The sequence below is a fragment of the Entelurus aequoreus genome, linkage group LG08 (genome assembly GCF_033978785.1).
Source record: "Entelurus aequoreus isolate RoL-2023_Sb linkage group LG08, RoL_Eaeq_v1.1, whole genome shotgun sequence".
Classification (NCBI taxonomy): domain Eukaryota; kingdom Metazoa; phylum Chordata; class Actinopteri; order Syngnathiformes; family Syngnathidae; genus Entelurus; species Entelurus aequoreus.
The window spans coordinates 82545339-82572975 of record NC_084738.1 but is presented as its reverse complement, the minus strand read 5'-3'; the positions used below and the strand labels follow the sequence as shown (position 1 = coordinate 82572975).

Sequence of the window (27637 nt, the reverse complement as noted above, 5' to 3'; positions counted from 1 at the left end):
CTTTTATATTTTATAAGATATATTTTTTGTAAAAACCACAATTAATAAATATATTTCAGTGAATAACTTATTGTTCAAATCTGTATATAAATATGTACATAAAGTGTTGTAATTCTATTGTAAAATGGATGGATGGATGGAGGGATGGACGTTTAAAACAAAACTGTTATTATTAATTAGTAAGTATACATTTTTTTAGCCTTTTTAGAGGAAATCATATCCTTGTAGTAAATTATGAAAATTACTCGATGATGTCATGGTGACCACGCCCATAGCCACACCCCCACCGCCACAGGTATCTTGGCAGTTTATGGGAAACACTGATCACTAAGCTTTAGAACTCTCCAAGGTTTCTCATCGTCCCTTTGGGTTGAGTTTTTCCTTGCCCTGATGTGGGATCTGAGCCGAGGATGTCGTTGTGGCTTGTGCAGCCCTTTGAGACACTCGTGATTTAGGGCTGTATAAGTAAACTTTGATTGATTATATATAAATATATTTATATTTATATATATATTATATATATATATATATATATATATTTATTTATATATATATATAGCGCACTTTCCGTGAGCACGATGATGTCACGTTATCGATGAGAAAATGCATTTTTAAACAAATGATTTGCCTGAGCGGCTAGGAGACACCGTGACCCTCCCCCCCATCCTTGTTTGTGAATGACTGACCATTTCATGAAAGCTGCTTTTATACCCAATCATGGCACCCACCTGTTCCCAATTAGTCTGTTCACCTGTGGGATGTTCCAAATACGTGTTTCATGTGCATTCATCAACTTTCTCAGTCTTTTTTGCCACTCGTGCCAGCTTTTTTGAAACATGTTGCAGGCATCAAATTCCAAATGAGCTAATATTTGCAAAAAATAACAAAGTTTTCCAGTTCGAATGTTAAGTATCTTATCTTTGCAGTCTATTCAATTGAATATAAGTTGAAAAGGATTAGCAAATCATTGTATTCTGTTTTTATTTACCATTTACACAACGTGACAACTTCAAAAGTACAACATTGTTCATAGTTCAATGTTTTGTTTGAGAAAATCCCTTCACTCCATCACGAAAAAGGCCTTTCATGAATACATGAGATATGACGGCCATATTTGATAACAAATATTCCCATTGTAAAACTAGTGAGTCACTGAGTAAAGTCAGGGTTGTAAGATTGCATTCATGGTACATACATGGTTCATACAGGTGCCATTGACATTGGGTGCCAGTTCTAAGATTTACTACATTCCTCCATAAAATTCAATAAACAGCTCTAATAAATGTTTTTATTGCGTAAAGGAAAACTTGTTTTGTTTAAATAAAATTCCAGCCAAACATTTAATAAAGTCAAATACAAAAAAGGCAACAAGAGAAGTATCTCACACTTCTCTTTTCTAAAGTAAATCTGTACAACAGATATAGATCATCTACATCAACATTATGATTTGTCTGAGTGGCTGGTAAGGACAGATTAAAACAAATAAAAATAAAATAAAATGTTGTTGATTTTTTTTTTAATCGATTAGAATCACAGTGACAAATAAGAATCGCGACTAATTCGAAAATCTTATTTTTTTCCACCCTATCCTCAAATACTATGAATTCCAAGACAGATTAAAAAACATCTAGTTTTTTTAAATAGAATTTTTTTTTTTCATCAATTAAAAATCGCTACAAATAAGAATTGCAATTAATTCGAAAATCATTTTTTGTTACGCGCCTGTTCTCCAATACTATGAATTCCAGGACAAATTTTTAAAAATGTGTGTTTTTTAAATAAAAAATGTTTTCATCGATTAAGAATCGTTACAAATAAGAATCGCGATTAATTCGAAAATCTTTTTTGTTTTTTACACCCCTATCCTCCAATACTATGAATTCAAGGGATTTTTTTTTTTTAAATTTGTGTTTTTTTAAATACATTTTTTTTTCATCGATTAAAAATCGTTACAAATAAGAATCGCGATTAATTCGAAAATCTTTTTTTTTACACCCCTATCCTCCGAAAATATGAATTCCAGGACAGATTTTTTGAAAATGTGTGGTTTTTTTAAATCTTTTTTTTTTCATTAAGAATCGTTACAAATAAGAATCGCGATTAATTCGAAAATCTTTTTTTTTTTTTACACCCCTATCCTCAAATACTATGAATTCCAAGACAGATAAAAAAAAATGTGTGTGTTTTTAAATTGTTTTTTTTTTTCATCGATTAAAAATCACTTCAAATGAGAATCACAATTAATTCTAAAATCGTTTTTTGTTACACCCCTGTTCTCCAATACTATGAATTCCAGGACAAATTTTGAAAAATGTGTGTTTTTAAATACACAAACGGCAAAGTCTGTAGCTAGCTAGCTTTCTGAGACTCTTATTTTGTTAGCGCAGGTAGGATGGAGCAGCGCTTTTATTGTGAAGACAGGAACTGTGCGGTCGGTTGTCAGGCTTTTCACAGCCGGCACTGGGTGAGAGTCTGTTGAAAATAAAAGTGTTTTTTTCGCCTTCCTGACGGTTGTTTTTTTTTTCAACGACCAAGTGACGAAAGTGACGTCATAATGTAGATTGATGATTGCTAATTTTTAGGTCTATTTTTTTAATGCCTGGCTGGCGTGCCCCTTTGTTTTACTTCCGGAAAGAAGTCACGTGACAGAATACAAAGCGATAATTATCAACTTCCGATTCCGGTGTTGGCGTATGACAAAAACTGTTTTTTTTTTCATTTATACGAACTGCTCATGTAATTTTCTGTTTTTTAATTCTCATTCATAAATACTCCAATAAAAATAAAATTCTCCAAAACATATACTTAGTGATTCATGACGACAAACTATCGTCACTTCCGGTTTGCCACAAATTGACACAGCAGCCATTGGTTACTTTACACTACAGCTCCTCCGCGGAGGGGACAACATATTTCTGTAATGGAAGTACTTCTCTGACCACTTGGAAACGAGGCACGTAAGGGTTGTGTTATGCTTTTTGTACAAATATACTACTTCCTCTCTGACTAAGCACCTTTTCTTTACAGCTGGGCCGGCGTAATATGGGCGTGACTTCTAATGCTAATGCTTCAAGCTAACGGCAAGCTAATGCTACACAGCCCCTGATCGTAAATGCAATCAAATTTGTTTGTGTTGACGTGTTAAATAAGATTATACTCTTGTTTTTGTGTCTACGGTGAGTTATTCTTTTCGTCTAAACTGTTAATTAAACGCTGTTTCAGCTGTTGGCTGAATCCGCCTTTGCTAACATTGTTTATGCACCTGCTATAAATATACAGTGTTATTAATTGTGTACATGTGTATAAATGTATATATATATTTATATACACTGAACAAAAATATCAACTCAACACTTTAGTTTGTGCTCCCATTTTTCATGAGTTCAACTCAAAGTTGTGAAACTTTTACTATATACACAAAAGACCTATTCCTTTCAAATATTGCTCACAAAATTGTCTGTGAGGCCGGTTGGATGTACTGCCAAATTCTCTGAAAAGCCTTTAAATTCACGGGCAACAGCTCTCCTAATTGTACTATATTCCAAGCAGTCTTGTATAAAGTACCTGAAAGCAATACCGGTACTTGAGTAAAAGTCCAAGTACCGTATTTTTCGGATTATAAGTCGCTCCGGACTATAAGTCGCACCGGCCGAAAATGCATAATAAAGAAGGAAGAAAACATACACTACCGTTCAAAAGTTTGGGGTCACCCAAACAATTTTGTGGAATAGCCTTCATTTCTAAGAACAAGAATAGACTGTCGAGTTTCAGATGAAAGTTCTCTTTTTCTGGCCATTTTGAGCGTTTAATTGACCCCACAAATGTGATGCTCCAGAAACTCAATCTGCTCAAAGGAAGGTCAGTTTTGTAGCTTCTGTAACAAGCTAAACTGTTTTCAGATGTGTGAACATGATTGCACAAGGGTTTTCTAATCATCAATTAGCCTTCTGAGCCAATGAGCAAACACATTGTACCATTAGAACACTGGAGTGATAGTTGCTGGAAATGGGCCTCTATACACCTATGTAGATATTGCACCAAAAACCAGACATTTGCTGCTAGAATAGTAATTTACCACATTAGCAATGTATAGAGTGTATTTCTTTAAAGTTAAGACTAGTTTAAAGTTATCTTCATCGAAAAGTACAGTGCTTTTCCTTCAAAAATAAGGACATTTCAATGTGACCCCAAACTTTTGAACGGTAGTGTATATAAGTCACACTGGAGTATAAGTCACATTTTTTGGGGAACTTTATTTGATAAAACCCAACACCAAGAATAGACATTTTAAAGGCAATTTAAAATAAATAAAGAATAGTGAACAACAGGCTGAATAAGTGTACGTTAAATGATGCACAAATAACCAACTGAGAACGTGTCTGGTATGTTAACGTAACATATTATGGTAAGAGTCATTCAAATAACTATAACATATAGAACATGCTATACGTTTACCAAACAATCTGTCACTCCTAATCGCTAAATCCCATGAAATCTTATACGTGTAGTCTCTTACGTGAATGAGCTAAATAATATTATTTGATATTTTACGCTAATGTGTTAATAATTTCACACATAAGTCGCACCCCCGGCCAAACTATGAAAAAAACTGCGACTTATAGTCCGAAAAATACGGTATCTAACCAGAGAATGGCTTGAGTAAATGGTAAAGTCAACATTTAGAATATGACTTTGGTAAAACTACCGGACATTTACTATACTCAAGTATAAAAAAAATAAATCTTATACAAAGTGTACTTGAGTATTACAAGAGAAACTATTCTAACAAAATGAGGGATGTGGACTTTTGCAAGCCTACATTCACAACATTAACATAATACTATGTTCTGCAGTGCTAATAGTACTGCAGAACACATCACATAGGATAAGACTGGCTACCGGGAACATACAACTCTTTCAATATTTAATTTCACGTGAAATATTGAAATTTACAGAGCTTCTACATTTCCAAACCGTTAAAATGATGTACAAACTAAAAGAAAACAATGATAGCCTACCTGGACATTCAAAAAGAGAGGAGAAATACAATCGGAATTCAAAGCATTTGTATGCACGCACAACACTGAATCCTTTCATATCTGTATGTGGAATTAAACTGGATTTAGTAATGAATTTAAACATTGTACAAATATGGGCCTGTTTATTAAACTGACCCATGATTTCTTTTTACTTGTGGTGGTCCTAAAGGTACTTTTGGCGTGCCGCAACATTGTATTTGTACCTCGTTTATTTTACAACTCAGATTACAAGGCACCTTTCAATGTTTTCCATATAGTCATGTACTCGATGCGGTACGTAACGCTTCACTTTCCGGGTAATATATGTGCCTCCATCTTCCGCAATGATGTTCCACAAAACATTGACTATGTTATTTGTTTGGGAGTTAGTTTGAGGTTTGAGCAACGGGCTTCCGTCAGGAGACTCATTGAGTAGTACAAAGTTAGCGGTCAGTATTCATTTCTACGGAGTTGGGTGAATATATGCCTGTAAGTAGAAATATACTTGCTGTTTTATGTCAATTATATCCCGTTATAACCTCATTATAAACGTTTGTACAAGTTCTCTCTGCTAATTTTCCTTAGCCTGTCAATGAGCTTGTTAGCATTAAGCCAGCGACATTAGAGCCAACCTTCATCCTGTACAATTGCAGGGTTTCCATTGAAAGTGGCGTGCTGCCACGGCATTTTTATTACCGCTACGCCTTGAAAATATGTTTTTTTTAACTTGAAAACAAATTAAAGTAATATATCGTAGCCCCGGAAAAAAATCACACAAAGTCTGACGCTGTTTTTACATTTTATTACCAATCTTATGATAACAAACGGCAAAATTCCAACAGGTTTTACCTCCCCTGAAAACACTTTTGTCTCTGCGAGTCCACATTTCCCCGGATACACAACAGCACTTCCTTATTCTCCGCCAATCACCTTTCAGGCACTGACGGTGTGTTTGCAAATTTGGGAAAAACTGACATCAAATCCAAACCACATGATCATAAAACATTAATACCAGTTGGTCGTTACAGTATGAATATATATATATATATATATATATATATATATATATATATATATATATATATATATATATATATATATATATATATATATATATATATATATATATATATATATATATATATGTATGTATATATATATATATATATATATATATATATATATATATATATATATATATGTATATATATATATATATGTGTATATATATATATATATATATGTGTATATATATATATATATATATATATATATATATATATATATGTGTATATATATATATATATATATATATGTGTATATATATATATATATGTATATATATATATATATATATATGTATATATATATATATATATATATATATATATGTATATATATATATATATATATATGTGTATATATATATATATATATATATATGTGTATATATATATATATATATATATATATGTGTATATATATATATATATATATATATGTATATATATATATATATATATATATATATATATATATATGTGTATATATATATATATATATATATGTATATATATATATATATATATATATATGTATATATATATATATATATATATGTATATATATATATATATATATATATATATATATGTATATATATATATATATATATATATATATATATATGTATATATATATATATATATATATATATGTATGTATATATATATATATATGTATATATATATATATATATATATATATATATGTATGTATATATATATATATATGTATATATATATATATATATATATATGTATGTATATATATATGTATATATACCTGTGTATATATATATATATACCTGTGTGTGTATATATATATATATATATATATACATATGTCTATTATGTGCGCACTATTGACACCGAAAACTAGGCCACTGGAAAAAATACTTTGATTGCCAAAACCGGATGTAAACAAAACGTACGTCATTGTGTCTGGAACGTTGTCAGCATGTCCGCAACATAATTTTAATATATTGGAGATATACCGTCAGACAGCCGTCTACAAAATGTGCAGATATTAAGAGGACAGTGGCAACTTTTAAGAAGAGAAAATCCAACTGGAGCAACAGCACGAAGCAAGCTTTGATTGATTGAGACTTTTATTAGTAGATTGCACAGTACAGTACATATTCCGTACAATTGACCACTAAATGGTAACACCCGAATAAGTTTTTCAACTTGTCCACGTTAATCAATTCATGGTATTATAGCTGCAGCTAGCCTCTTTCGTCAGCGACATCGAGGGACAGAAGTTAGGAGTCTTTAAACACGGGTGCATTTTATAACATCGGAAAAAGATGCTAGGTTCAAATATGCATGAAAACACTCCTACAGACGGTTAAGTAAGTATAAACAATTTTAGTTATACTGTAAAACTTACAAACGTTGCTGGGAATTATGAACGAGTAAAACGCTAGGAACAGCTAAAAAACTAAGAAAACTAAAAAAAGTCACTGCTGGTAAATGGAAGGACACTGCAGCACCTTTTTATAAAATAATTTGTATTAATGCCGCTGACGAAAAAAATCCATAAATTAGCCGCGCCGTCTTATAAGCCGCAGGGTACAAAGTGTAGGTAAAAGGTAGCGGCTCATAGTCTGAAATTTACGCTATTTTGTTTCCTATCCATCACCTTGCCTAAGTGAAGACAAAAGGGACTAGAATTTGATATTCGAACTTCCCAAATGTCTTTTTAATTATACTTGAGAAATTGTCTTTTGCTTATTGTTAGTGATTTTTGTGTCTTCCCTTCCACATGACAGCAAAGACCATGTTGGCGAGACTGTTCAGGCTCCACGGCCTGCTGGTGGCCGCCCACCCGTGGGAGGTGATCATCGGCACGCTGGCGCTCACCGTCTGCCTCATGTCCATGAACAGCCTGGCCGCCGGCGGCCACATGTGCAGCTGGAACAACTGTCCCAAAGTCGACGAGGTGAGAAGACGACACTTGTTTTTGTTTTCAATAATATCTTCAAGACCTACCTAGACTTGGTTGTATTTGTTTTCATTGATAGATACAGTTATGTGTTGTTTTCATAACTGGAAGCTAAACAGTAATGGTCCAAGCATGGATCCCTGTGTGATGCCAGGGCTAACATCTTTGTTACCAATACTTATTAACTGTAAGCGATTGGAAAAATAGCATTCAAGCCAATTTAAGGCGGTTCCTTTTATGTTAATCATCCGATTGGGATTTTTTTTTTTTTTACCTCGCCTCTGTCACAAGTTCTTGCATGTGTGCAGTTCACTTGGTTTTCTTTAATGTGCGAAGAACCTGCTCACTGTGAAACGTGCCAATTGCCAATTGTCACTACATAACACCGAAATGACATTTTTCAACACAAAACCTTGCATGTGTGCCCCTTTTAGCAAGTCCAGAGCAGCGACGTCATCATCCTAACTGTCACACGCTGCATCGCCATCGTTTACATCTACTTCCAGTTCAAGAACCTCAGACAACTGGGCTCCAAATACATACTGGGTCAGTAGGATGCCATGTTTGAAGACATGTGCACCGCCATTAAAGCTCCCCTTATGTGGTTTTCTCTCTCCCTCTCTCTCTCTCGCAGGTATCGCAGGGTTATTCACGCTCTTCTCCAGCTTTGTTTTCAGTTCAGTTGTCATCCACTTTTTTGGCAGAGAGCTGACGGGCCTCAAGTAAGTCTTCAGTAGAGATGTCCGATAATGGCTTTTTTGCCGATATTCCGATATTGTCCAACTCTTAATTAACCGGTACCGATATATACAGTCGTGGAATGAACACATTGTTATGCCTAATTTTGTTGTGATGCCCCGCTGGATGCATTAAACAATGTAACAAGGTTTTCCAAAATAAATCAACTCAAGTTAATGGAAAAAAATGCCAACATGGCACTGCTATATTTATTATTGAAGTCACAAAGTGCATAATTGTTTTTAACATGCCTCAAAACAGCAGCTTGGAATTTGGGACATGCTCTTCCTGAGAGAGCATGAGGAGGTGAGGGGGGGGGTGTATATTGTAGCGTCCCGGAAGAGTTAGTGCTGCAAGGGGTTCTGGGTATTTGTTCTGTTGTGTTTATGTTGTGTTACGGTGTGGATGTTCTCCCGAAATGTGTTTGTCATTCTTGTTTGGTGTGGGTTCACAGTGTGGCGCATATTTGTAACAGTGTTAAAGTTGTTAATACAGCCACCCTCAGTGTGACCTGTATGGCTGTTGACCAAGTATGCCTTGCATTCACTTGTGTGTGTGAAAAGCCGTAGATATTATGTGATTGGGCCGGCACGCAAATGCAGTGCCTTTTAAGGCACGCCCCCAATATTGTTGTCTGGGTGGAAATCGGGAGAAATTCGGGAGAATGGTTGCCCCGGGAGATTTTCGGGAGGGGCACTGAAATTCGGGAGTCTCCCGGGAAAATCGGGAGGGTTGGCAAGTATGACTGGGAGACGCAACTGCTCTGTGCTTCTCCCTACGTCCGTAGTACACTTGGACAGCCAATTTTGTCCCGAAATTGTCGAGAATGACACAAAAAGACGCTTAGTTCCACCCCCCTTATGAATCATTCTTGACCTAAATGGGATTATGTGAACATCCTGGCAGTCAGCATCCTAATGACAGCAGACCTTGTACAGTAAGTAATTTTTTATTATGTGGCTCTCATGAAGTCTGGAGTGAGTAGTAATCAGTATGTAGAAAAAAAAAGCGAATGTAATGCTATGTTTAAAATAAGCAAAATATGTAAATATTAAATGTTACTACATTACATATATGCTTACATCATGTATATAAAACCTTAATAGAGGTGTTTGGATGTTCTTTAAGGGCTTTATAGGCAGAATAGAGCGGCCCCAATAGGCTCCATTGTAAGCAGACTTTTGATTGCATTTATTCACTATTTAGAATGTGTTATAAAAAAATCTATCCATCGTTATGTCTTTCATAATGATTGTGAACGATAGGCAAAATTCCCCCAAAAAAGTGCAGTTCCCCTTTAAGTGTCCAATGGGATTTTATAATTGTGTTTACTTTTGAGTGTTTTCCATGCTTGTGTTGGCATTTCCTTTGCTTTTTGCCTTGATAGCTGAGGGGATTATATTCAGAGGAAGGTTGCTTTTTATATTTCCTGTATTTTATATTATTACTTTGAACTGTTTTATATTTTAATTTTTTTATCCTGTAAAGCGTCTTTGAGTACTCTGAAAAGCGCTATACCAAATAAAATGTATTATTATTATTATTTACTTTTGAAATGTATTTTTATCCTGGTCCTTATTTTGGATGGGTCCTAAAAAATATCAATAATTATTAGGAGTGTAAAAAAATAGATTTTCGTATTAATCGCGATTCTTACCTGTAACGATTCTTAATTGTATCAAAAAAATCAAAAATATTTTTTATTTTTTTACCTGTCCAGCCACTCAGACAAATCATATTGTTGTTGTTGATGATCTATATCTGCTGTACAGATTTACTTTAGAAAAGAGAAGTGTTAGATACTTCTCTTGTTGCCTTATTTGTATTTTACTTTATTAAATGTTTGGCTAGAATTTCTATTAAGCATAACCAGTTTTCTTCTAAGTAATATAGACATTTATTAGAGCTGTTATCTATTTTAAGGAGGAATGTGGTTAATCATTGAACTGGCACTCAATGTTATTAAAAAAAAGTATTGAATGATGAATCAAGAATCGATTCTGAATCGAATGGTTTTCCCAAGAATCGAATCGTATCGTCTGGTACCCAAAGATTCACAGCCCTAATAATTATCTATATCGACCGATATGAAACAATTATATTGTGATACAGTTTTCAGCCATATCGCCCAGCCCTTTATTAGCAGAAGAGTTATCTCTTGTGCTTGCGTCAGCGTTAAAACGTTTAATCGCTTTTGCGTTGCTTTTCACGTCAGCTCTACAGCTGCCATGTACATGCGGTTAATGTTGTCATGTCTGCGTTCACCGCAGCTATCTACCTGCGCCACAATGACCGTTCTCCTCTTCCTCCTGCAGTGAAGCGCTACCTTTCTTCCTCCTCCTCATCGACCTGTCCAAAGCCTGCACGCTGGCCAAATTTGCCCTCAGCTCCAACTCTCAGGTGTGCATGCGTGCGATCCACGATGCACGATCTTCATAATGCCAACAAGTTATTCATGCGTGGTGTGTGTTTGTGTGTGTGTGTGCAGGAGGAGGTGAGGGAGAACATCTCACATGGCATGGCCATCCTGGGCCCCACCTTCACCCTGGACGCCTTGGTGGAGTGTCTGGTCATCGGCGTTGGCACCATGTCAGGTAGGAGCGTCTTCAGTCTCTTCTGCTGGTTGTTTGGCACAGATTCTGACCTAACTAAGCTGAGTGCTTATTTTGTAGGCGTGCCACAGTTGGAGATCATGTGTTGTTTTGGCTGCATGTCGGTCCTTGCTAACTACTTTGTCTTCATGACCTTCTTCCCCGCGTGTGTCTCTCTGGTTCTAGAGGTAAGTGTGGCAACCATAGCACGCTCACTAACTTTAAAGGCCTACTGAAACCCACTACTACCGACCACGCAGTCTGATAGTTTATATATCAATGATGACATCTTTACATTGCAACACATGCCAATACGGCCGGGTTAACTTATAAAGTGCAATTTTAAATTTCCCGGGGAACTTCCGGTTCAAAACGCCTTTGGAGGATGACGTATGCGCGTGACGTCGCGAGGTCAAAGGAAGTGTTTGGACCCTATTGGACACAATACACAAAGCTCTGTTTTCGTCGACAAAATTCCACAGTATTCTGGACATCTGTGTTGGTGAATCTTTTGCAATTTGTTTAATGAACAATGGAGGCTGCAAAGAAGAAAGCTGTAGGTGGGATCGGTGTATTAGCGGCTGGCTGCAGCAACACAACAAGGAGGACTTTGTTGGATAGCAGACGCTAGCGCCGGCGACCTCACCTTGACTTCCTACGTCTCCGGGCCGCCGACCGCATCGTCGATCGCTGGAACGCAGGTGAGCACGGGTGTTGATGAGCAGTTGAGGGCTGGCTGGCGTAGGTGGAGCGCTAATTTTTTTATCATAGCTCTGATGAGGTCCCGTTGCTAAGTTAGCGTCGTTAGCAACAGCATTGCTAGGCTTCGACAGGCGGCACAGCATTGACCGTGTATTTACATGTCCAGTGTTTGGTTCGGTGTCTCCTGATAGTAGTATTGTTGATCTTCTGTCTATCCTTCCAGTCAGGGATTTATTTATTTTGTTTCTATCTGCATTTGAGACAGATGCTATCACGTTAGCTCATGCTAAAGAGCTTTGTCGATGTATTGTCGTGGAGATAAAAGTCACTGTGAATGTCCATTTAGCCTTCTCGACTCTCATTTTCAAGAGGATATAGTATCCAAGGTGGTTTAAAATACAAATCCGTGATCCACAATGGAAAAAGGAGAGAGTGTGGAATCCAATGAGCCAGCTTGTACCTAAGTTACGGTCAGAGCGAAAAAAGATATCTCTTGAACTGCATTCTAGTCCGTCACTCTAACGTTCCTCATCCACAAATCTTTCATCCTCGCTCAAATTAATGGGGTAATCGTCGCTTTCTCGCTCCGAATATCTCTCGCTCCATTGTAAACAACGGGGAATTGTGAGCAGCACTACCGCTTGTGACGTCACGCTACTTCCGGTAGGGGCAAGGGTTTTTTTTATCAGCGAGCAAAAGTTGCGAACTTTATCGTCGATTTTCTGTACTAAATCCTTTCAGCAAAAATATGGCAATATCGCGAAATGATCAAGTATGACACATAGAATGGATCTGCTATTCCCGTTTAAATTAAAAAAATTCATTTCAGTAGGCCTTTAATATTTCAACCGATAGTGGTACTGATTGGTACAAATATTCTATACTTTTCTGTGAGTTACTGTTTTAATAAATGTTTAGTGGTTAAGTAATGTACCGTATTTTCTGGACCAAAGGCGCACTGCCGATGAGCGGGTCTATTCAGGTCTTTTTTTATACAAAAGGCGCATTAAAGAGTCATTTTATGATTTTTTTTCAAAATTTAAAACATTTTCTTGTGGTCTACATCAGTGGTCCCCAACCACCGGTACCGGGCCGCGGCTCGATTGGTACCGGGCCGCAGAAGAATGTTTTATTAATTTTTTTAATTTATTTTATTTTATTTTTTTAATTAAATCAACATAAAAAACACAAGATACACTTACAATTAGTGCACCAACCCCAAAAACCTGGACATGTTTCAAACATTGGCGGGGTTTTTGCGTGAGACTGAGCCTGCGCCTTCATTCAACAAGCTGCTGCACGATCACCTGTCTGTGCTTTTAAAAGAGTTTGAGCGCTACTTCCCAACTTCAAAAGACCCACGAACTGCCAAGGAATGGATCCGCGACCCATTTGTCAACAAAGCAGATGAATCCAGCATGTCTGCGCAAGAAGAAAATCAAATGCTGGAGATCGCAAATGACGGCACCCTTAAAAGTGTATTTCAGACAAAAACTCTGCCTGTTTTCTGGATTAAAGTCATGGCAGAATACCCCGAGATCGCCACCACAGCACTGAAAACACTGTTGCCATTTCCAACATCCTATCTGTGTGAAGCGGGATTTTCTGCAGTGACAGCCACCAAAACAAAACAACGTAGCAGACTGGACATAAGCACACTTCGGGTGTCTTTGTCTCCCAATACCCCCAGTTGGGACCGTCTCGTTGCAGAGAAACAAGCTCAGGGCTCTCATTGATTTAGCGTTACGGTGAGTTAAAAATCTCATGCAATTTATATTCGTTTTTAATGTTGTATCTGCATCTTATTTTGAAGGCATGTAAACGTTACCATAGCAACGAAAATCAGAGCGTGTTGGGCAGAGGGAGGCGAGGGAGAGGGGAGAGGAGGAGCTTGTGAGTCGACTTGGGCATACAAACATGCAGGAGGCTTATCTGACGGTCCAAAGTGACAACTTTATTTCGGCTGTTGAAAAATAACATTCATAATGACAGTAGTGTGGAATTGCTGGTTCTTGTCATTTATATATTTTTCCACGTGATTTTTTTATTTATGTATTGGGCAGACAGGAAGTTACCAGAGACTTTGTTGTTATATTCTTGTTATGTTGTTGGCGCAATGTGCTAATAAAGGTCCATATGGGTACACAGTGGATTCACGTTTATTATTTTAATTTTTTCATGAAAAAAAAAAAAAAAAAATTGTCCCGGGCCGCGGGACAAATTAAAAAGCGTTGACCGGTCCACAGCTACAAAAAGGTTGGGGACCACTGGTCTACATTACATGTAATGGTGGTTCCGTGGTCAAAATGTTGCATAGATGATGTTTTACAGACCAATTTCAAGTCGCTTTCTGACAGTCGCTTCAGGGTGCGCCGGCGGTCTTATTTACGTGGCTCACCTTCGACAGCGTCTTCTCCCCGTCATCTTTGTTGTAGCGGCGTAGCGTGCAAGGACGGGAGTGGAAGAAGTGTCCAAAAAATGGAGCTAACTGTTTTAATGACAATCCGGCAAAAATAGAAGCTCTGCGTATATTTAGCGCTGGAATACGGAACGGAACCGGCTTGTTAGTGACATTCCTCAGGCGGTGGAAACTGACACATTGACTTAAATAACGAAAATAGTCCATCTGCGCATGTGTGCCGATCCCCGGCTGTTTCGGATTCACATTAGCCATTAGGTCCTAAAGTGCCAGTCTGGTCTTTTGTTGAGTCCTACAAAGTGTTTATACTGTAAATACTACTGACAATTTGATTCAGATTCGATTTCCGATTGAACGAGATTCTCGTGATATATTATTTGGTATGTAAATGATGATAAAACATTTTCAAAACATGTTACAGGTTACTTAAGCTCCTCTTGGCTGCTGACGTGCGGTTTAGTCTGGTCCCACAGAGGTGGGACCAGACACGCTGTGGTTTTTACCATTCCTTTAGGACGGTTGATCACTTCAGCAAAATGTGTGCTTGTGAAGTTTTGACATGTTCCAAATAAATAAATACATTAAACTTCAGTTGTATTGACGTACTACAACTTGTATGCGGTGTGATGGCCTGAAAATGTTTTTTTTTTTTTTAAATTTATTTACAAAAATCACATTATGTTAATCAGTCTTTTAGAATAAAATTGAGCAACTACATTCTCATTCCAGCTTTACAATACAAAGCAATTGAGGAGACATTCAAAATACTGAAAGAAAAAAACTAAAATTTACAAGCCAAAACAATAATGACACACTGAACTGTGCTGAATGCTCTGCCGACATGCGCGCACACAGTGAAGTCTCTTTGGTGCCCTCACAAACGATCAGAAATCACAAAAATCCTCAACTTTAACAATCATTGCTACAATAATAAACATTAAAAAGTAAAATCTACTTACATTAACATCGGCAAAAGAGTGGTGGGGCTGCTGGTGTGTGTGTGTGTGTGCTCTTGGACAAGGTGTCGCCGAACAAGAGGTTGCTTACAGCCACAGCTGTTACTACCAATGTTTTTTGTGATAGATAATTTGCATTTGTCAACCACGTACACTGCGGCTATGGATTTGACTGTTTGCTTAAAATGAGGCGTTCATTTGGGTATTGCTGTACTTCCATGCTAGTAATTGCTTTTCTTTGCTAATCAAAGCGTGTTCATTTATTGTGCGTGTGTGTGTGCGAGCAGCTGTCTAGGGAGAGTCGTGAGGGTCGCCCTATTTGGCAGCTGAGCCACTTCGACCACGTGCTGGCCGAGGAGGAACACAACAAGCCCAATCCTGTGACGCAGAGGGTAAAACTCATCATGGTGGGTGGTCTGTATTCAGCCTGGCAGATGTTTACCGGAGACATTTCGTAATCAGGAGGTCTTGTCCTGTTTTCATCAAGTCTCTGGGTTTGGCTCTGGTGCACGCTCACACTCGACTGGCGGCCGAGCATCCCGGACACAACCGCACCGTGGAAGGATCGGTGCCGGAGAGACTGGAGTCCGCCGCCTCTATGCGCCCACTGCAGCTGAACGGGTAGAACTTCCAAAAAGTCCTCTTATCACTCGGGTGCCGGCGTCCGTGTCTTAAACCGTCCCTTCTGTCGTCCCCCAGCATGGACCTGGAGCAGGTGATCACGCTCGGCCTGGCGCTGCTTCTCGCCGTCAAGTACGTCCTCTTCGAGCAGGCGGAGACGGAGTCCTCCTTGTCCATCAAGAGTCCCGGCTGCAGGGCGGACTTCAAGAAGACCACCAGCAGCACTGCAGAAGAAGAGTGTAAACGTGTGTGCGGCGAGACAGGTGAACCCTTATTGTTAGAGATGTCCGATAATGGCTTGTTTGCCGATATCCGATATTCCGATATTGTCCAACTCTCAATTACCGATTCCGATATCAACCGATATATACAGTCGTGGAATGAACACATTATTATGCCTAATTTTGTTGTGATGCCCCGCTGGATGCATTAAACAATGTAACTTTACCATGAATTGATTAACGTGGACCCCGACTTAAACAAGTTGGAAAAACTTATTCGGGTGTTACCATTTAGTGGTCAATTGTACGGAATATGTACTGTACTGTGCAATCTACTAATACAAGTTTCAACCAATCAATCAAAAACAAGGTTTTCCAAAATAAGAGAACAACTTCAACTGCAGTTATGGAAAAAAAGTGCCAACATGGCACTGCCATATTTATTATTGAAGTCACAAAGTGCATTATTTTTTTTAACATGCCTCAAAACAGCAGCTTGGAATTTGGGACATGCTCTCCCTGAGATAATCCTGATACCCAATACAACTATGGGAAATACTAAACTTTGACTTTCACAAAGTGCATTATTTTTTATTTTTTTTAAACATGCCTCAAAACAACAGCTACAAAAACAATGAAGGCACACAGCTTCAGTCCAGAGTATACTAGAGCGAACTTTCCAACCTTGAGACATCCGAATTCGGGAGATGGGGGGGGGGGGGTTTGGTGGTAGCGGGGGATGTATATTGTAGCGTCCCGGAAGAGTTAGTGCTGCAAGGGGTTCTGAGTATTTGTTCTGTTGTGTTTATGTTGTGTTACGGTGCGGGTGTTCTCCAGAAATGTGTTTGTCATTCTTGTTTGGTGTGGGTTCAAAGTAGGGGTGTGGGGAAAAATTTGATTCGAATTCGAATCGCGATTCTCACATTGTGCGATTCAGAATCGATTCTCATTTTTTAAAAATCGTTTTTTAAATTTTTTTAATTTATTAAAAAAATTGGGGTTTTTTTTTGGGTTTTTTTAAATTCATCAATCCAACAAAACAATATACAGCAATACCATAACAATGCAATCCAATTCCAAAACCAAACCCGACCCAGCAACACTCAGAACTGCAATAAACAGAGCAATTGAGAGGAGACACAAACACGACACAGAACAAACCAAAAGTAGTGAAATAAAAATGAATATTATCAACAACAGTATCAATATTAGTTACAATTTCAACATAGCTGTGAAAAAAAATCCCTCATTGACATTATCATTAGACATTTATAAAAAAGGAAAAAAGTAGAATAGTGTCACATTGGCTTACACTTGCATCACATCTCATAAGCGTGACTACACACTGTGTCCAATATTTTCACAAAGATAAAATAAGTCATATTTTTGGTTCATGTAATAGTTAAAACAAATGTACATTATTGCAATCAGTTGATAAAACATTGTCCTTTACAATTATAAAAGCTTTTTACAAAAATCTACTACTCTGCTTGCATGTCAGCAGACTGGGGTAGATCCTGCTGAAATCCTATGTATTGAATGAATAGAGAATCCTTTTGAATCGGGAAAAAAATCGTTTTTGAATCGAGAATCGTGTTGAATTGAAAAAAAAAAAAGATTTTGAATCGAATTGTGACCCCAAGAATCGATATTGAATCGAATCGTGGGACACCCAAAGATTCACAGCCCTAGTTCACAGTGTGGCGCATATTTGTACCAGTGTTAAAGTTGTTTATACTTCCACCCTCAGTGTGACCTTTATGGCTGTTGATCAAGTATGAATTGCATTCACTTACATGTGTGTAAAACCCGCATATATTATGTGACTGGGCCGGCATGCTGTTTGTATGGAGGAAAAGCGGACGTGACGACAGGTTGTAGAGGACGCTAAAGGCAGTGCCTTTAAGACACGCCCCCAATAATGTTGTCCGGGAGAAATTCGGGAGAATGGTTGCCCCGGGAGATTTTCGGGAAGGGCACTGAAATTCGGGAGTCTCCCGGGAAAATCGGGAGGTTGAAACCGATACCGATAATTTCCGATATTATCGGACATCTCTACTTATTGTGCTCATGAACCAACGAGGACATTCCTCTAACTGTCCCGGTCGTCCACAGAAGACAGGATTGGACCTCCAGCGGCTGAAGAATGTTCAGCACGGAGCATCTCAGATGGAGCACCACGGACTTTGGAGGAATGTCTGGACGTCCTCGCTGATCCCCAGGTGAGCTTCTAACTCCACAGAAAAAAAAAAAGTGTTTGGTTTAAAGATCGACCGATTACTGGCGGCGATATTTGGCGTTTTGATCTATCACAGTATCTGCCTTTTTTTATAGGTATTTGCAAGGGCTGTACGACATACCGGTCGGTACTAATAAAGTACCACGGTACTAATTAATCAAAAACGGTACGATACTACTTTTTCAAAATACCGGTACTTTTTTTTTTTCACCGACACGATGTGCGCTGCTGTGACAATGCTGGCATACAAGCCGCGGCGCGTGTTAGTCAACACACGCACACACAGCACTTCATGCAAGCAGAAACAGTGTGAAGTTGGAGAATGGACGTACTTTGGCTTTAAACCTAACGATAAAGGTGGAGCTATACACACTGAAGCGCTCCACTGCAAGTGGTGCTTTAAAACATAGCCAGCCAGCGGCTGACGTCTCTCCATAGTGTTTTAGCTACTTGTAAATGACTTATCCTCGCCTCCATGGTGACAAGTAAACGATGTTTCATACAAATATCCTCCCTGCACGACGAGGAATAGCTCAACACACCGTAGGAGGATACACTAGCGGATCACTGACAGCAGGCTAGCGCTCCTGAATGTAAACAAAAGGGTGGGTCTAAACAGATATCGATTGTAACGATATCAAGTACAAGATCCATATCTTGTCGATACTACAATGATTACATCGATATTTTTTATCATCACAAAATCTTTAATTTTTTATTATGTCTTTAAACTCAGGAAATACATGCTTGGTCGCATGAGGACTTTAAATATGACCAATGTATGACTTTGTAACTACTCGGTATCGGATCGATACCCTGTGTTATCACCCAAAATGTATGTAAAGTATCAAACAGCAGTAGAATAATTGTTTCTTACCTTTTAACAGAAGTGTAGATAGAACATGTTAAAACAGAATATAACCAGATATTATCAGTAAATGAACAAGTAGAATAATAAACATTTTTTTACAGCTTGTCCCTCATAATTTTGACAAAATAATAGAATGAGAAATGACACAATATGTTACTGCATACGTCAGCAGACAAAGTAGGAGTCTTTGTTTACTTACTACTACTAAAAAGTGAAGTTTTCTCATATCTTATTTAATGCCAAAATTTTTCTTTGATTTCAATAAGAAACATATGTTTAATGCATGAATTGATTACGTGGATCTCTAGTTTGGTCCAAACTTATTCGGGTGTTACCATTTAGTGGTCAATTGTACGGAATATGTACTGTACTGTGCAATCTACTAATAAAAGTTTCAATCAATCAATCAATGCATCATAAGATTTTTTGTTAAAATAGTGCAAATGTTTTCGTGATCTCCTTTATTTAGAAAAGTATTGAAATACAATTTTGATCTCTAGTTTGGTTTTTAGTGTCAGGGAGTGAAGGCTTTACTTGTCGCCTTTCAGCTAGGAGCCCGTTGCCTTAGCGACTGCGAGGTGATGAGCCTGGTGGCGTCCCGCGGCATCCCCAACTACAAGCTGGAGTCTGTGCTGGAGACACCAGAGAGGGGCGTGGCCATCAGGAGGGAAATGTTGTCATCGAAGCTTCCAGTCGCCTCTGCCTTGTCTTCACTTCCTTATAAGGACTACGACTACGCCAAGGTGGACGCCAGATCTGTTTCTGATGGTTATCCAGTTCTACAGAAAGCAGGTTAACTTGTGTCTCCTGGTCCGACAGGTGATGGGTACCTGCTGTGAAAACGTCATCGGCTACATGCCGGTGCCGGTCGGGGTGGCCGGTCCGCTCTTGTTGGATGACCAGCAGTTTTACGTTCCCATGGCGACCACAGAAGGCTGCCTGGTGGCGAGCACCAACAGAGGCTGCAGGGCTCTGTTTGTAAGCGTCCAACCAATCCCACTCGCTGACACGCCTTTTATCGGCTTTTACTGACGCTCTGCTACCTCCTGCCCAGCTGAGCGGGGGCTGCCGCAGCATGGTCCTCGCTGACCGCATGACCCGGGGGCCCGTGGTGCGCCTGCCCTCGGCCTGCCGGGCCGCCGAGGTGAAGGCGTGGTTGGAGTGCAGCGACGGCTTTGGCGACCTCAAAGAGGCCTTCGACCAGACCAGCAGGTTTGCTAACGCCGCTCGTTCGACTGGACCTCTCCTGACAAATGCGTGTCCTTGCCAGGTTCGCCCGTCTGGATAAATTGCTTGTGTGCTTAGCGGGCAGGAACCTCTACATCCGCTTTGAGTCGCTCACAGGAGACGCCATGGGCATGAACATGCTGTCCAAGGTACCACCTGGTTTCTAGCAATTTCAGTTTACTTTGATACCAACATACAAAACATTGAAAGCTGCTTTTTTTTGCGTCATTACCGAAAACTCGACAACACTTGACGAGCCGCGTCAATTTTTGGCGCCTGAGCACTGAGTCAGCGCTGAATAAGGGGAAAAAAAGATCCAGTAGGGATGTAACGGTTTTGTAGATTATATTATGTATTACGGTATCAAACTAAAACTTGGTGCGTAGTTTTTTTCTGACTCTTTTACTTTGGCGGGTCATAAATGAACCTTTCAGCACATACACAACGTTGACATCTATAGTTATATTTTGATGAACAATCATAAATGAATCTTTCAGCACATACACAATGTTGACATCTATAGTTATAGTTTGATAAACAATCATAAATGAATCTTTCAGCACATACACAATGTTTACATCTATAGTTATATTTTGATAAACAATCATAAATGGATCTTTCAGCACATACACAATGTTTACATCTGTAGTTATATTTTGATAAACAATCATAAATGAATCTTTCAGCACATACACAATGTTGACATCTATAGTTATATTTTGATAAACAATCATAAATGAATCTTTCAGCACATACACAATGTTGACATCTGTAGTTTTAGTTTGATAAACAATCATAAATGAATCTTTCAGCACATACACAATGTTGACATCTATAGTTATTTAATACACTTTTTGTCATGAATATTCAAGAATTAAAGTTGACTTCCCTGCTTAAAAAAAGGCTTATTTACAAATTCAGGGCTGCGAGAAGGCTCTGCTCAGGCTCCAGCAGCACCACCCCGACGTGGAGGTCCTCTCCGTCAGCGGCAACTACTGCACCGACAAGAAGTCCGCCGCCATCAACTGGATCCTGGGCCGCGGCAAGTGCACCGTGAGCGAGGCCACCATCCCCGCCACGGTGGTCAGTGAGGTAAGGGAACGTCTCCGCTTCCTGAATATTGTTTGTGGCCTCCCGTTCACGCGTGGTACCATCGCGTCAAGGTTCTGAAGAGCAGCACGGCCTCCTTGGTGGAGCTGAACATCAACAAGAACCTGGTGGGCTCGGCCATGGCGGGCAGCATCGGCGGCTTCAACGCGCACGCCGCAAACATCGTAGCGGCCATCTTCATCGCCTGCGGGCAGGTGAGTCATCGCCTATGTGCAAATTTTTATAATGTTCTAAAAACACTATCACAGAAAACAAGTGGAATAAAAGCGCATGCAGGAGAAATGTAGTGAGAAAAAGTTGCAATGTTGACTCTAATATGTGCCCAAAAATAATAATGAATCAAAATCAATCTTGTTATGAATTATTAACTTATTGAAGGCTCTACCTACTTCACATCGAATATTCCACTTTGAAATGTTTTTTCTGGAAAAATAATGCATATTGTGTGTTTGCCATAAACTTTTCGATGACAAAACGGCATAAAATAAACAAACAAAATAAAAAAACATTTGAAAAATATTAAAATAAAAACTTAACAGGACTAAAGTTGAAAGTAAAAAGAATATATTTTTAACAATTGTGAGTGAGTGAGTGAGTGAGTTTTTAGTGGGATTTTTTTAAAACTGACATTATTCAACAATTAATCATGAATCAAAATCAATGTTGTTATGAATTATTGACCTATTAGAGGTTGCAATTAGTTCACATCAAATATTACACTTTGAAATGTTTTTTGGGGGAAATATTGCATATTTTGTGCAACAATACAGTTTGCCATGAAGTTTTTCGATGACAAAAACGGCATAAAATAAACAAACAAAATAAAAAACATTAAAAAATAAGTTTAAAAAAACGTATAATCAACAGGACTAAAGTTGATAGTAAAAAAAATATATATTTTTAACACTTTTGAGTGAGTGAGTTTTTAGTGGGATTTTTTTTAAACTGCCATTGTTCAGCAATTAATCATGAATCAAAATCTATGTTGTTATGAATTATGGACCTATTACAGGTTGCAATTAGTTCACATCAAATATTGCACTTTAAAATGTTTTTTCAGGGAAAGTATTGGTTATTTTGTGTTTGCCGTAAAGTTTTCAATGACAAAAACGGCATAAAATAAAAAAGACATATATATACATATATATGTCTTAATTAGATTATCCAAAATGATTGTAATCAAAAATAGTGCTCGATACCGTGGTAGAGCGTAATATGTATGTGTGGGGGAAAAAATGTGTGGGGAAAAAATCACAAGACTATTTCATCTCTACAGGCCTGTTTCATGAGGGGTTTTCCTCAATCCTCAGGAGATTTTTCAATCTCCTGAGGATTGAGGAAAACCCCTCATGAAACAGGCCTGTAGAGATGAAATAGTCTTGTGATTTTTTCCCCACACATATATATATATATATATATATATATATATATATATATATATATATATATATATATATATATATATATATATATATATATATATATATATATATATAATTAAAATAAAATAACAAAAACTTATAATCAACAGGACTAAAGTTGAATGTAAAATAATATATTTTTAACTGAGTTTTTACTGGGATTTTTTTTAAACTGCCGTTGTTCAACAATTAATCATGAATCAAAAGTAATCTTGTTATGAATTATTGAACTATTATAGTTTCCAATTACTTAACATCAAATATCCCACTTTGAAATGTTTTTTCAGGGAAATAATTGCATATTTTGTGTTTGCCATAAAGTTTTCGATGACAAAAACGACATAAAATAAACAAAATAAAAAAACATTAAAAAAATAAAATACAATTTTTAAAAAAGCACATTTATAATCAACAGGACTAAAGTTGAAATTACATTTTTATTTTTAACACTTCTGAGTGAGTGAGTTTTTACTGTGATTTTTTTAAAACTGCCATTGTTCAGCAATTAATCATGAATCAAAATCAATGTTGTTCTGAATTATTGACCTATTACAGGTTCCAATTAGTTCACATCAAATATTACACTTTGAAATGTTATTTCAGGGAAAATTTTGTTTATTTTGTGTTTGCCGTAAAGTTTTCAATGACAAAAACAGCATAAAATAAAAAAGACATATATATATATATATATATATATATATATATATATATATATATATATATATATATATATATATATATATATATATATATATATATATATATATATATATATATATATATATATACACAGTGGGGCAAAAAAGTATTTAGTCAGCCACCCATTGACAATCAATGGGTGGCTGACTAAATACTTTTTTGCCCCACTATATATATATATATATATATATATATATATATATATATATATATATATATATATATATATATACAGTATATAAACTTATAATCAATAGGACTAAAGTTGAAAGTAAAAATAAAATATTTTTAACACTTGTGAGTTTTTAGTGAGATTTTTTAAAACTACCATTGTTCAACAATTAATAATGAATCAAAATCAATGTTGTTATGAATAATTGACCTATTAAAGGCTCCAATTACTTCACATTGAATATTCCACTTTGAAATGTTTTTTCAGGGAAAATATTGTATATTTTGTGTCTTCCATTAAAAACGGCATAAAATAAACAAACAATAAAACATTTTTTAAAAACTTAAAATCAACAGGACTAAAGTTGAAAGTAAAAAAAACAACTTATTTTTAACACTTCTGAGTGAGTGACTTTTTACTGGGATTAAATAAAAAATAAATCAAAATCAATGTTATGAATTATTGAACTATTAACGGCTCCAATTAGTTCACATCAAATATTACACTTTGAAATGTTTTTTTCAAGGATAATATTGGTTATTTTGTGTTTGCCATAAAGTTTTTGATGACAAAAACAACGTAAAAAAATAAAAACTTAACAGATCTAAAGTTGATGTAGAGAAAAGCGTTCAAAGTCAAAAATGAAAATAATGTGTAACTTATTTTGAGTGTGCTTGGATCTCTGATCATTTTACTGGGATATTTTTTTTATTTTAAACTAAAAATAATGAATTAAAATCAATGTTGTTATGAATTGTTGAACTATTTAAGGCTTCAATTACTTTGCTTCAAAAATTACACTTTGAAATATTTTCTGTGACAAAAAAACGGCATAAAATTAAAAAAAAACGAAAAAAATTATACTCAGCTGATCCAGAAAAAACGTTGAAAGTCAAAAAACATGTGTGGGGCTGTTTTGGATCCCTGAGAATTCTTGTGGGATTTAAAAAAAAAACACAAAACTTTATTGTTCAAAAAATGACAATGATAAATATAAATCAATGTTGTTATGAATTATTGAACTATTTAAGGCTTCAAAGACTTTGCATCAAATATTACACTTTGAAATGTTTTTGGGGGAATTATTGCATATTTTGTGGTTTTGCCATAAAAAAACGAGTTTTCTTGAACAAAAAGGGCATAAAACATTCAAAAATATTAAAAACATTCAAAATAAAATCACTTATTTTTTACATCCCGGGTCCTAGGGAGGGTAAGCCCTCAGGGTAAAAAAACCCCTCCATGTATGACAGTGGTTTTCAAAATGGCCGATTCTTCAGTGGGAGAAGTTGTTGTTAATGAAGAGAACTGTTTGACGGCAGGACCCCGCTCAGACGGTGGGCAGCTCCAACTGCATCACTCAGATGGAAGCTGCTGGCCCCGACGGCCAGGACCTCTACATCACCTGCACCATGCCCTCCATCCAGCTGGGCACCGTGGGAGGGGGCACCAACCTGGCCCCCCAGCAGGCCTGCCTGCAGGTACTTTCCCTTTTATCTGCTACCTGCCGCTTGTTTGCGCACACTTCCACTCCTTAATGCTTCAGTCAGGATTCTCACAGGAATGACTCAAAAACACAAATACTGTTAAAAAAAAAAAAAGTACGATATTTCGACATGTTTGTTGGCACGTTCAAGCACTTTGAGCAGACCATGTCAGTGCAATGTTGTCATTTTTCATGCATGCCTGATAGAAAGTGCTGAAATGTACAAAAAAGCAGCACTTTTCAAACAGCGTTAGCTCCATGAACAAAAAAATAATAATTAGAGGGGTGCACAAAAAAATCGATTCACACCAGAATCGCCATTTTTTTATTCATTCCGATTCTAAATCGATTTTTTTTTTTTCAAAAGTCGTTTAAATGATTGTTTTATATAATAATCCATTTTTAAAAAGCTAGTTGTAAGAGGAAGGGGCCCGCTCCAGGAGTTGGGCTAGGCCCCTTAGTTCCAGTGAAAGGAACCAAAACATTTTGGACAAGTCCATGCTCCCAACCTTGTGAGAACAGTTTGGAGCGGACCACTTCCTCTTCCAACACGACTTGTGCACAAAGCAAGGTCCATAAAGACATGGATGACAGAGTCTGGTGTGGATGAACTTGACTGGCCTGCACAGAGTCCTGACCTGAACCCGATAGAACACCGTTGGGATGAATTAGAACGGAGACTGAGAGCCAGGCCTTCTCCACCAACATGCGCTTTTGGAAGAACGGTGGAAAATTCCCTATAAACACACTCCGCGACCTTGTGGACAGCCTTCCCAGAAGAGTTGAAGCTGTAATAGCTGCAAAAGGTCATATTGAACCCTATGGGTTAAATGGGATGGCACTTCAAGTTCATATGTGAGTCAAGGCAGGTGGCCAAATACTTTTGGCAATATAGTGTATGTGAAGTCTGGTGTGGATGAACTTGACTGGCCTGCACAGAGTCCTGACCTGAACCCGATAGAACACCGTTGGGATGGATTAGAACGGAGACTGAGAGCCAGGCCTTCTCCACCAACATGCGCTTTTGGAAGAACGGTGGAAAATTCCCTATAAACACACTCCGCGACCTTGTGGACAGCCTCCTCACGTCTTGTGAAAACAAACTTCACAATAAAAGGCTAACGTTGGTTGTGTTATGGTGTAAAAAGCATGAAGTGTTTACAATTTGACATGAAAAAGAAGAAAGGCTATAGGCCAGCTCCCTGATGAAGTGTTAAGACAGCGCCCTCTTATGGTCAGATGCTGGGAGTGCAAGGCAGCAGGCCCGAGCAGCCGGGAGAGAACGCTCGCCAGTTGGCTCGCGTGGTCTGCGCCACCGTCCTGGCGGGGGAGCTCTCCCTCATGGCGGCCCTCCAAGCGGGACACCTGGTCAAGAGTCACATGACCCACAACAGGTGAGACGCCAAACCCCGCCCCTCGGTGTGTCGCTGGTCTCACTCACCTCCCCCCTCTCTCGTCTCTCAGGTCCAAGTTGAACTTAGCACAAACTGTGTCTGCAAATTGTGGCGACGCCGTGTGAGCGACGTGGACTCCACCTCCTCCTCCAGTGCCTGGCAATAAGGTTCTCTCTCCGCCTCCTCCTTTGTTGTGAGACTAAGACCAGCAGCGGGTGTTTAAGCCATAACGGTCCCGTCTATTCTAGAATATGAAATGATCACTTGTAGATGACGAGGGTTTATTCTGAACAAACTATGTACAAAATACTGTAACAAAACACAAGCAGGTGAAATGTCACCAGAAAATGTTGCAATATTGACAGTCATACCACAAAACTGCCATGTAAAAAGCATCCATCCATTTTCTACCGCTTGTCCCCTCTCGGGCTGGCCGGAGCCTGTCTCAGCTGCATTCTTATTTATTGATATTTCTAAGCACTTTTATGAGTGGATTCTCGAGACCTTTAGTTTCATTTATTTATTTATTTTAACTGTCATTACTTAAAAATAATGATTCAAAATCAATGTTGTTATGAATTATTGACGGCTCACATGACTTCGCATCAAAAAGGGCATAAAACAAAACAAAAACTGTCAATGGAAGATGTGAAGTTGACTTATGGATATTAAAGGTTGAAAGTCAAAATAATATATGGCTTTTTTTCTTTTTTTTTAACACTTTATTGACTGAGATCCTCCTGGGT

General features: G+C 37.6%; 2 protein-coding genes across 7 annotated transcripts in view; one reads left to right on the top strand and one right to left on the bottom strand.

Annotated features, from left to right (window-relative positions):
• Window positions 1-3944, bottom strand: part of LOC133656370 (beta-1,3-galactosyl-O-glycosyl-glycoprotein beta-1,6-N-acetylglucosaminyltransferase 4-like) — a 7631-nt gene extending 3687 nt beyond the window's left edge. The window contains exon 1 of the mRNA XM_062057451.1: window positions 3690-3944. The gene's annotated coding sequence lies outside the window, so the exon portion shown is untranslated. The remainder of the gene's footprint in view (window positions 1-3689) is intronic.
• On the top strand, window positions 2826-27637 carry LOC133656369 (3-hydroxy-3-methylglutaryl-coenzyme A reductase-like). Of its 6 annotated transcripts, none has more exons than XM_062057444.1 (21): window positions 2847-2953; window positions 3028-3080; window positions 7852-8021; window positions 8459-8570; window positions 8659-8746; window positions 11078-11162; window positions 11251-11356; window positions 11435-11541; window positions 15718-15837; window positions 15918-16051; window positions 16130-16314; window positions 18391-18494; window positions 19931-20125; window positions 20202-20360; window positions 20437-20594; window positions 20653-20758; window positions 21531-21701; window positions 21773-21913; window positions 25334-25492; window positions 26737-26891; window positions 26962-27637. In XM_062057444.1, the coding sequence occupies exons 2-21, from the start codon at window positions 3059-3061 to the stop codon at window positions 27014-27016; spliced, it is 2532 nt and encodes an 843-aa protein (XP_061913428.1). In that variant the 5' UTR covers window positions 2847-2953; window positions 3028-3058; the 3' UTR covers window positions 27017-27637. The 6 variants fall into 6 exon arrangements, with proteins under 6 accessions (XP_061913431.1, XP_061913429.1, XP_061913428.1 ...); XM_062057443.1 differs by having other exon boundaries at window positions 18388-18494; window positions 26962-27636; XM_062057447.1 differs by lacking the exon at window positions 3028-3080 and having other exon boundaries at window positions 2826-2957; window positions 18388-18494; window positions 26962-27636.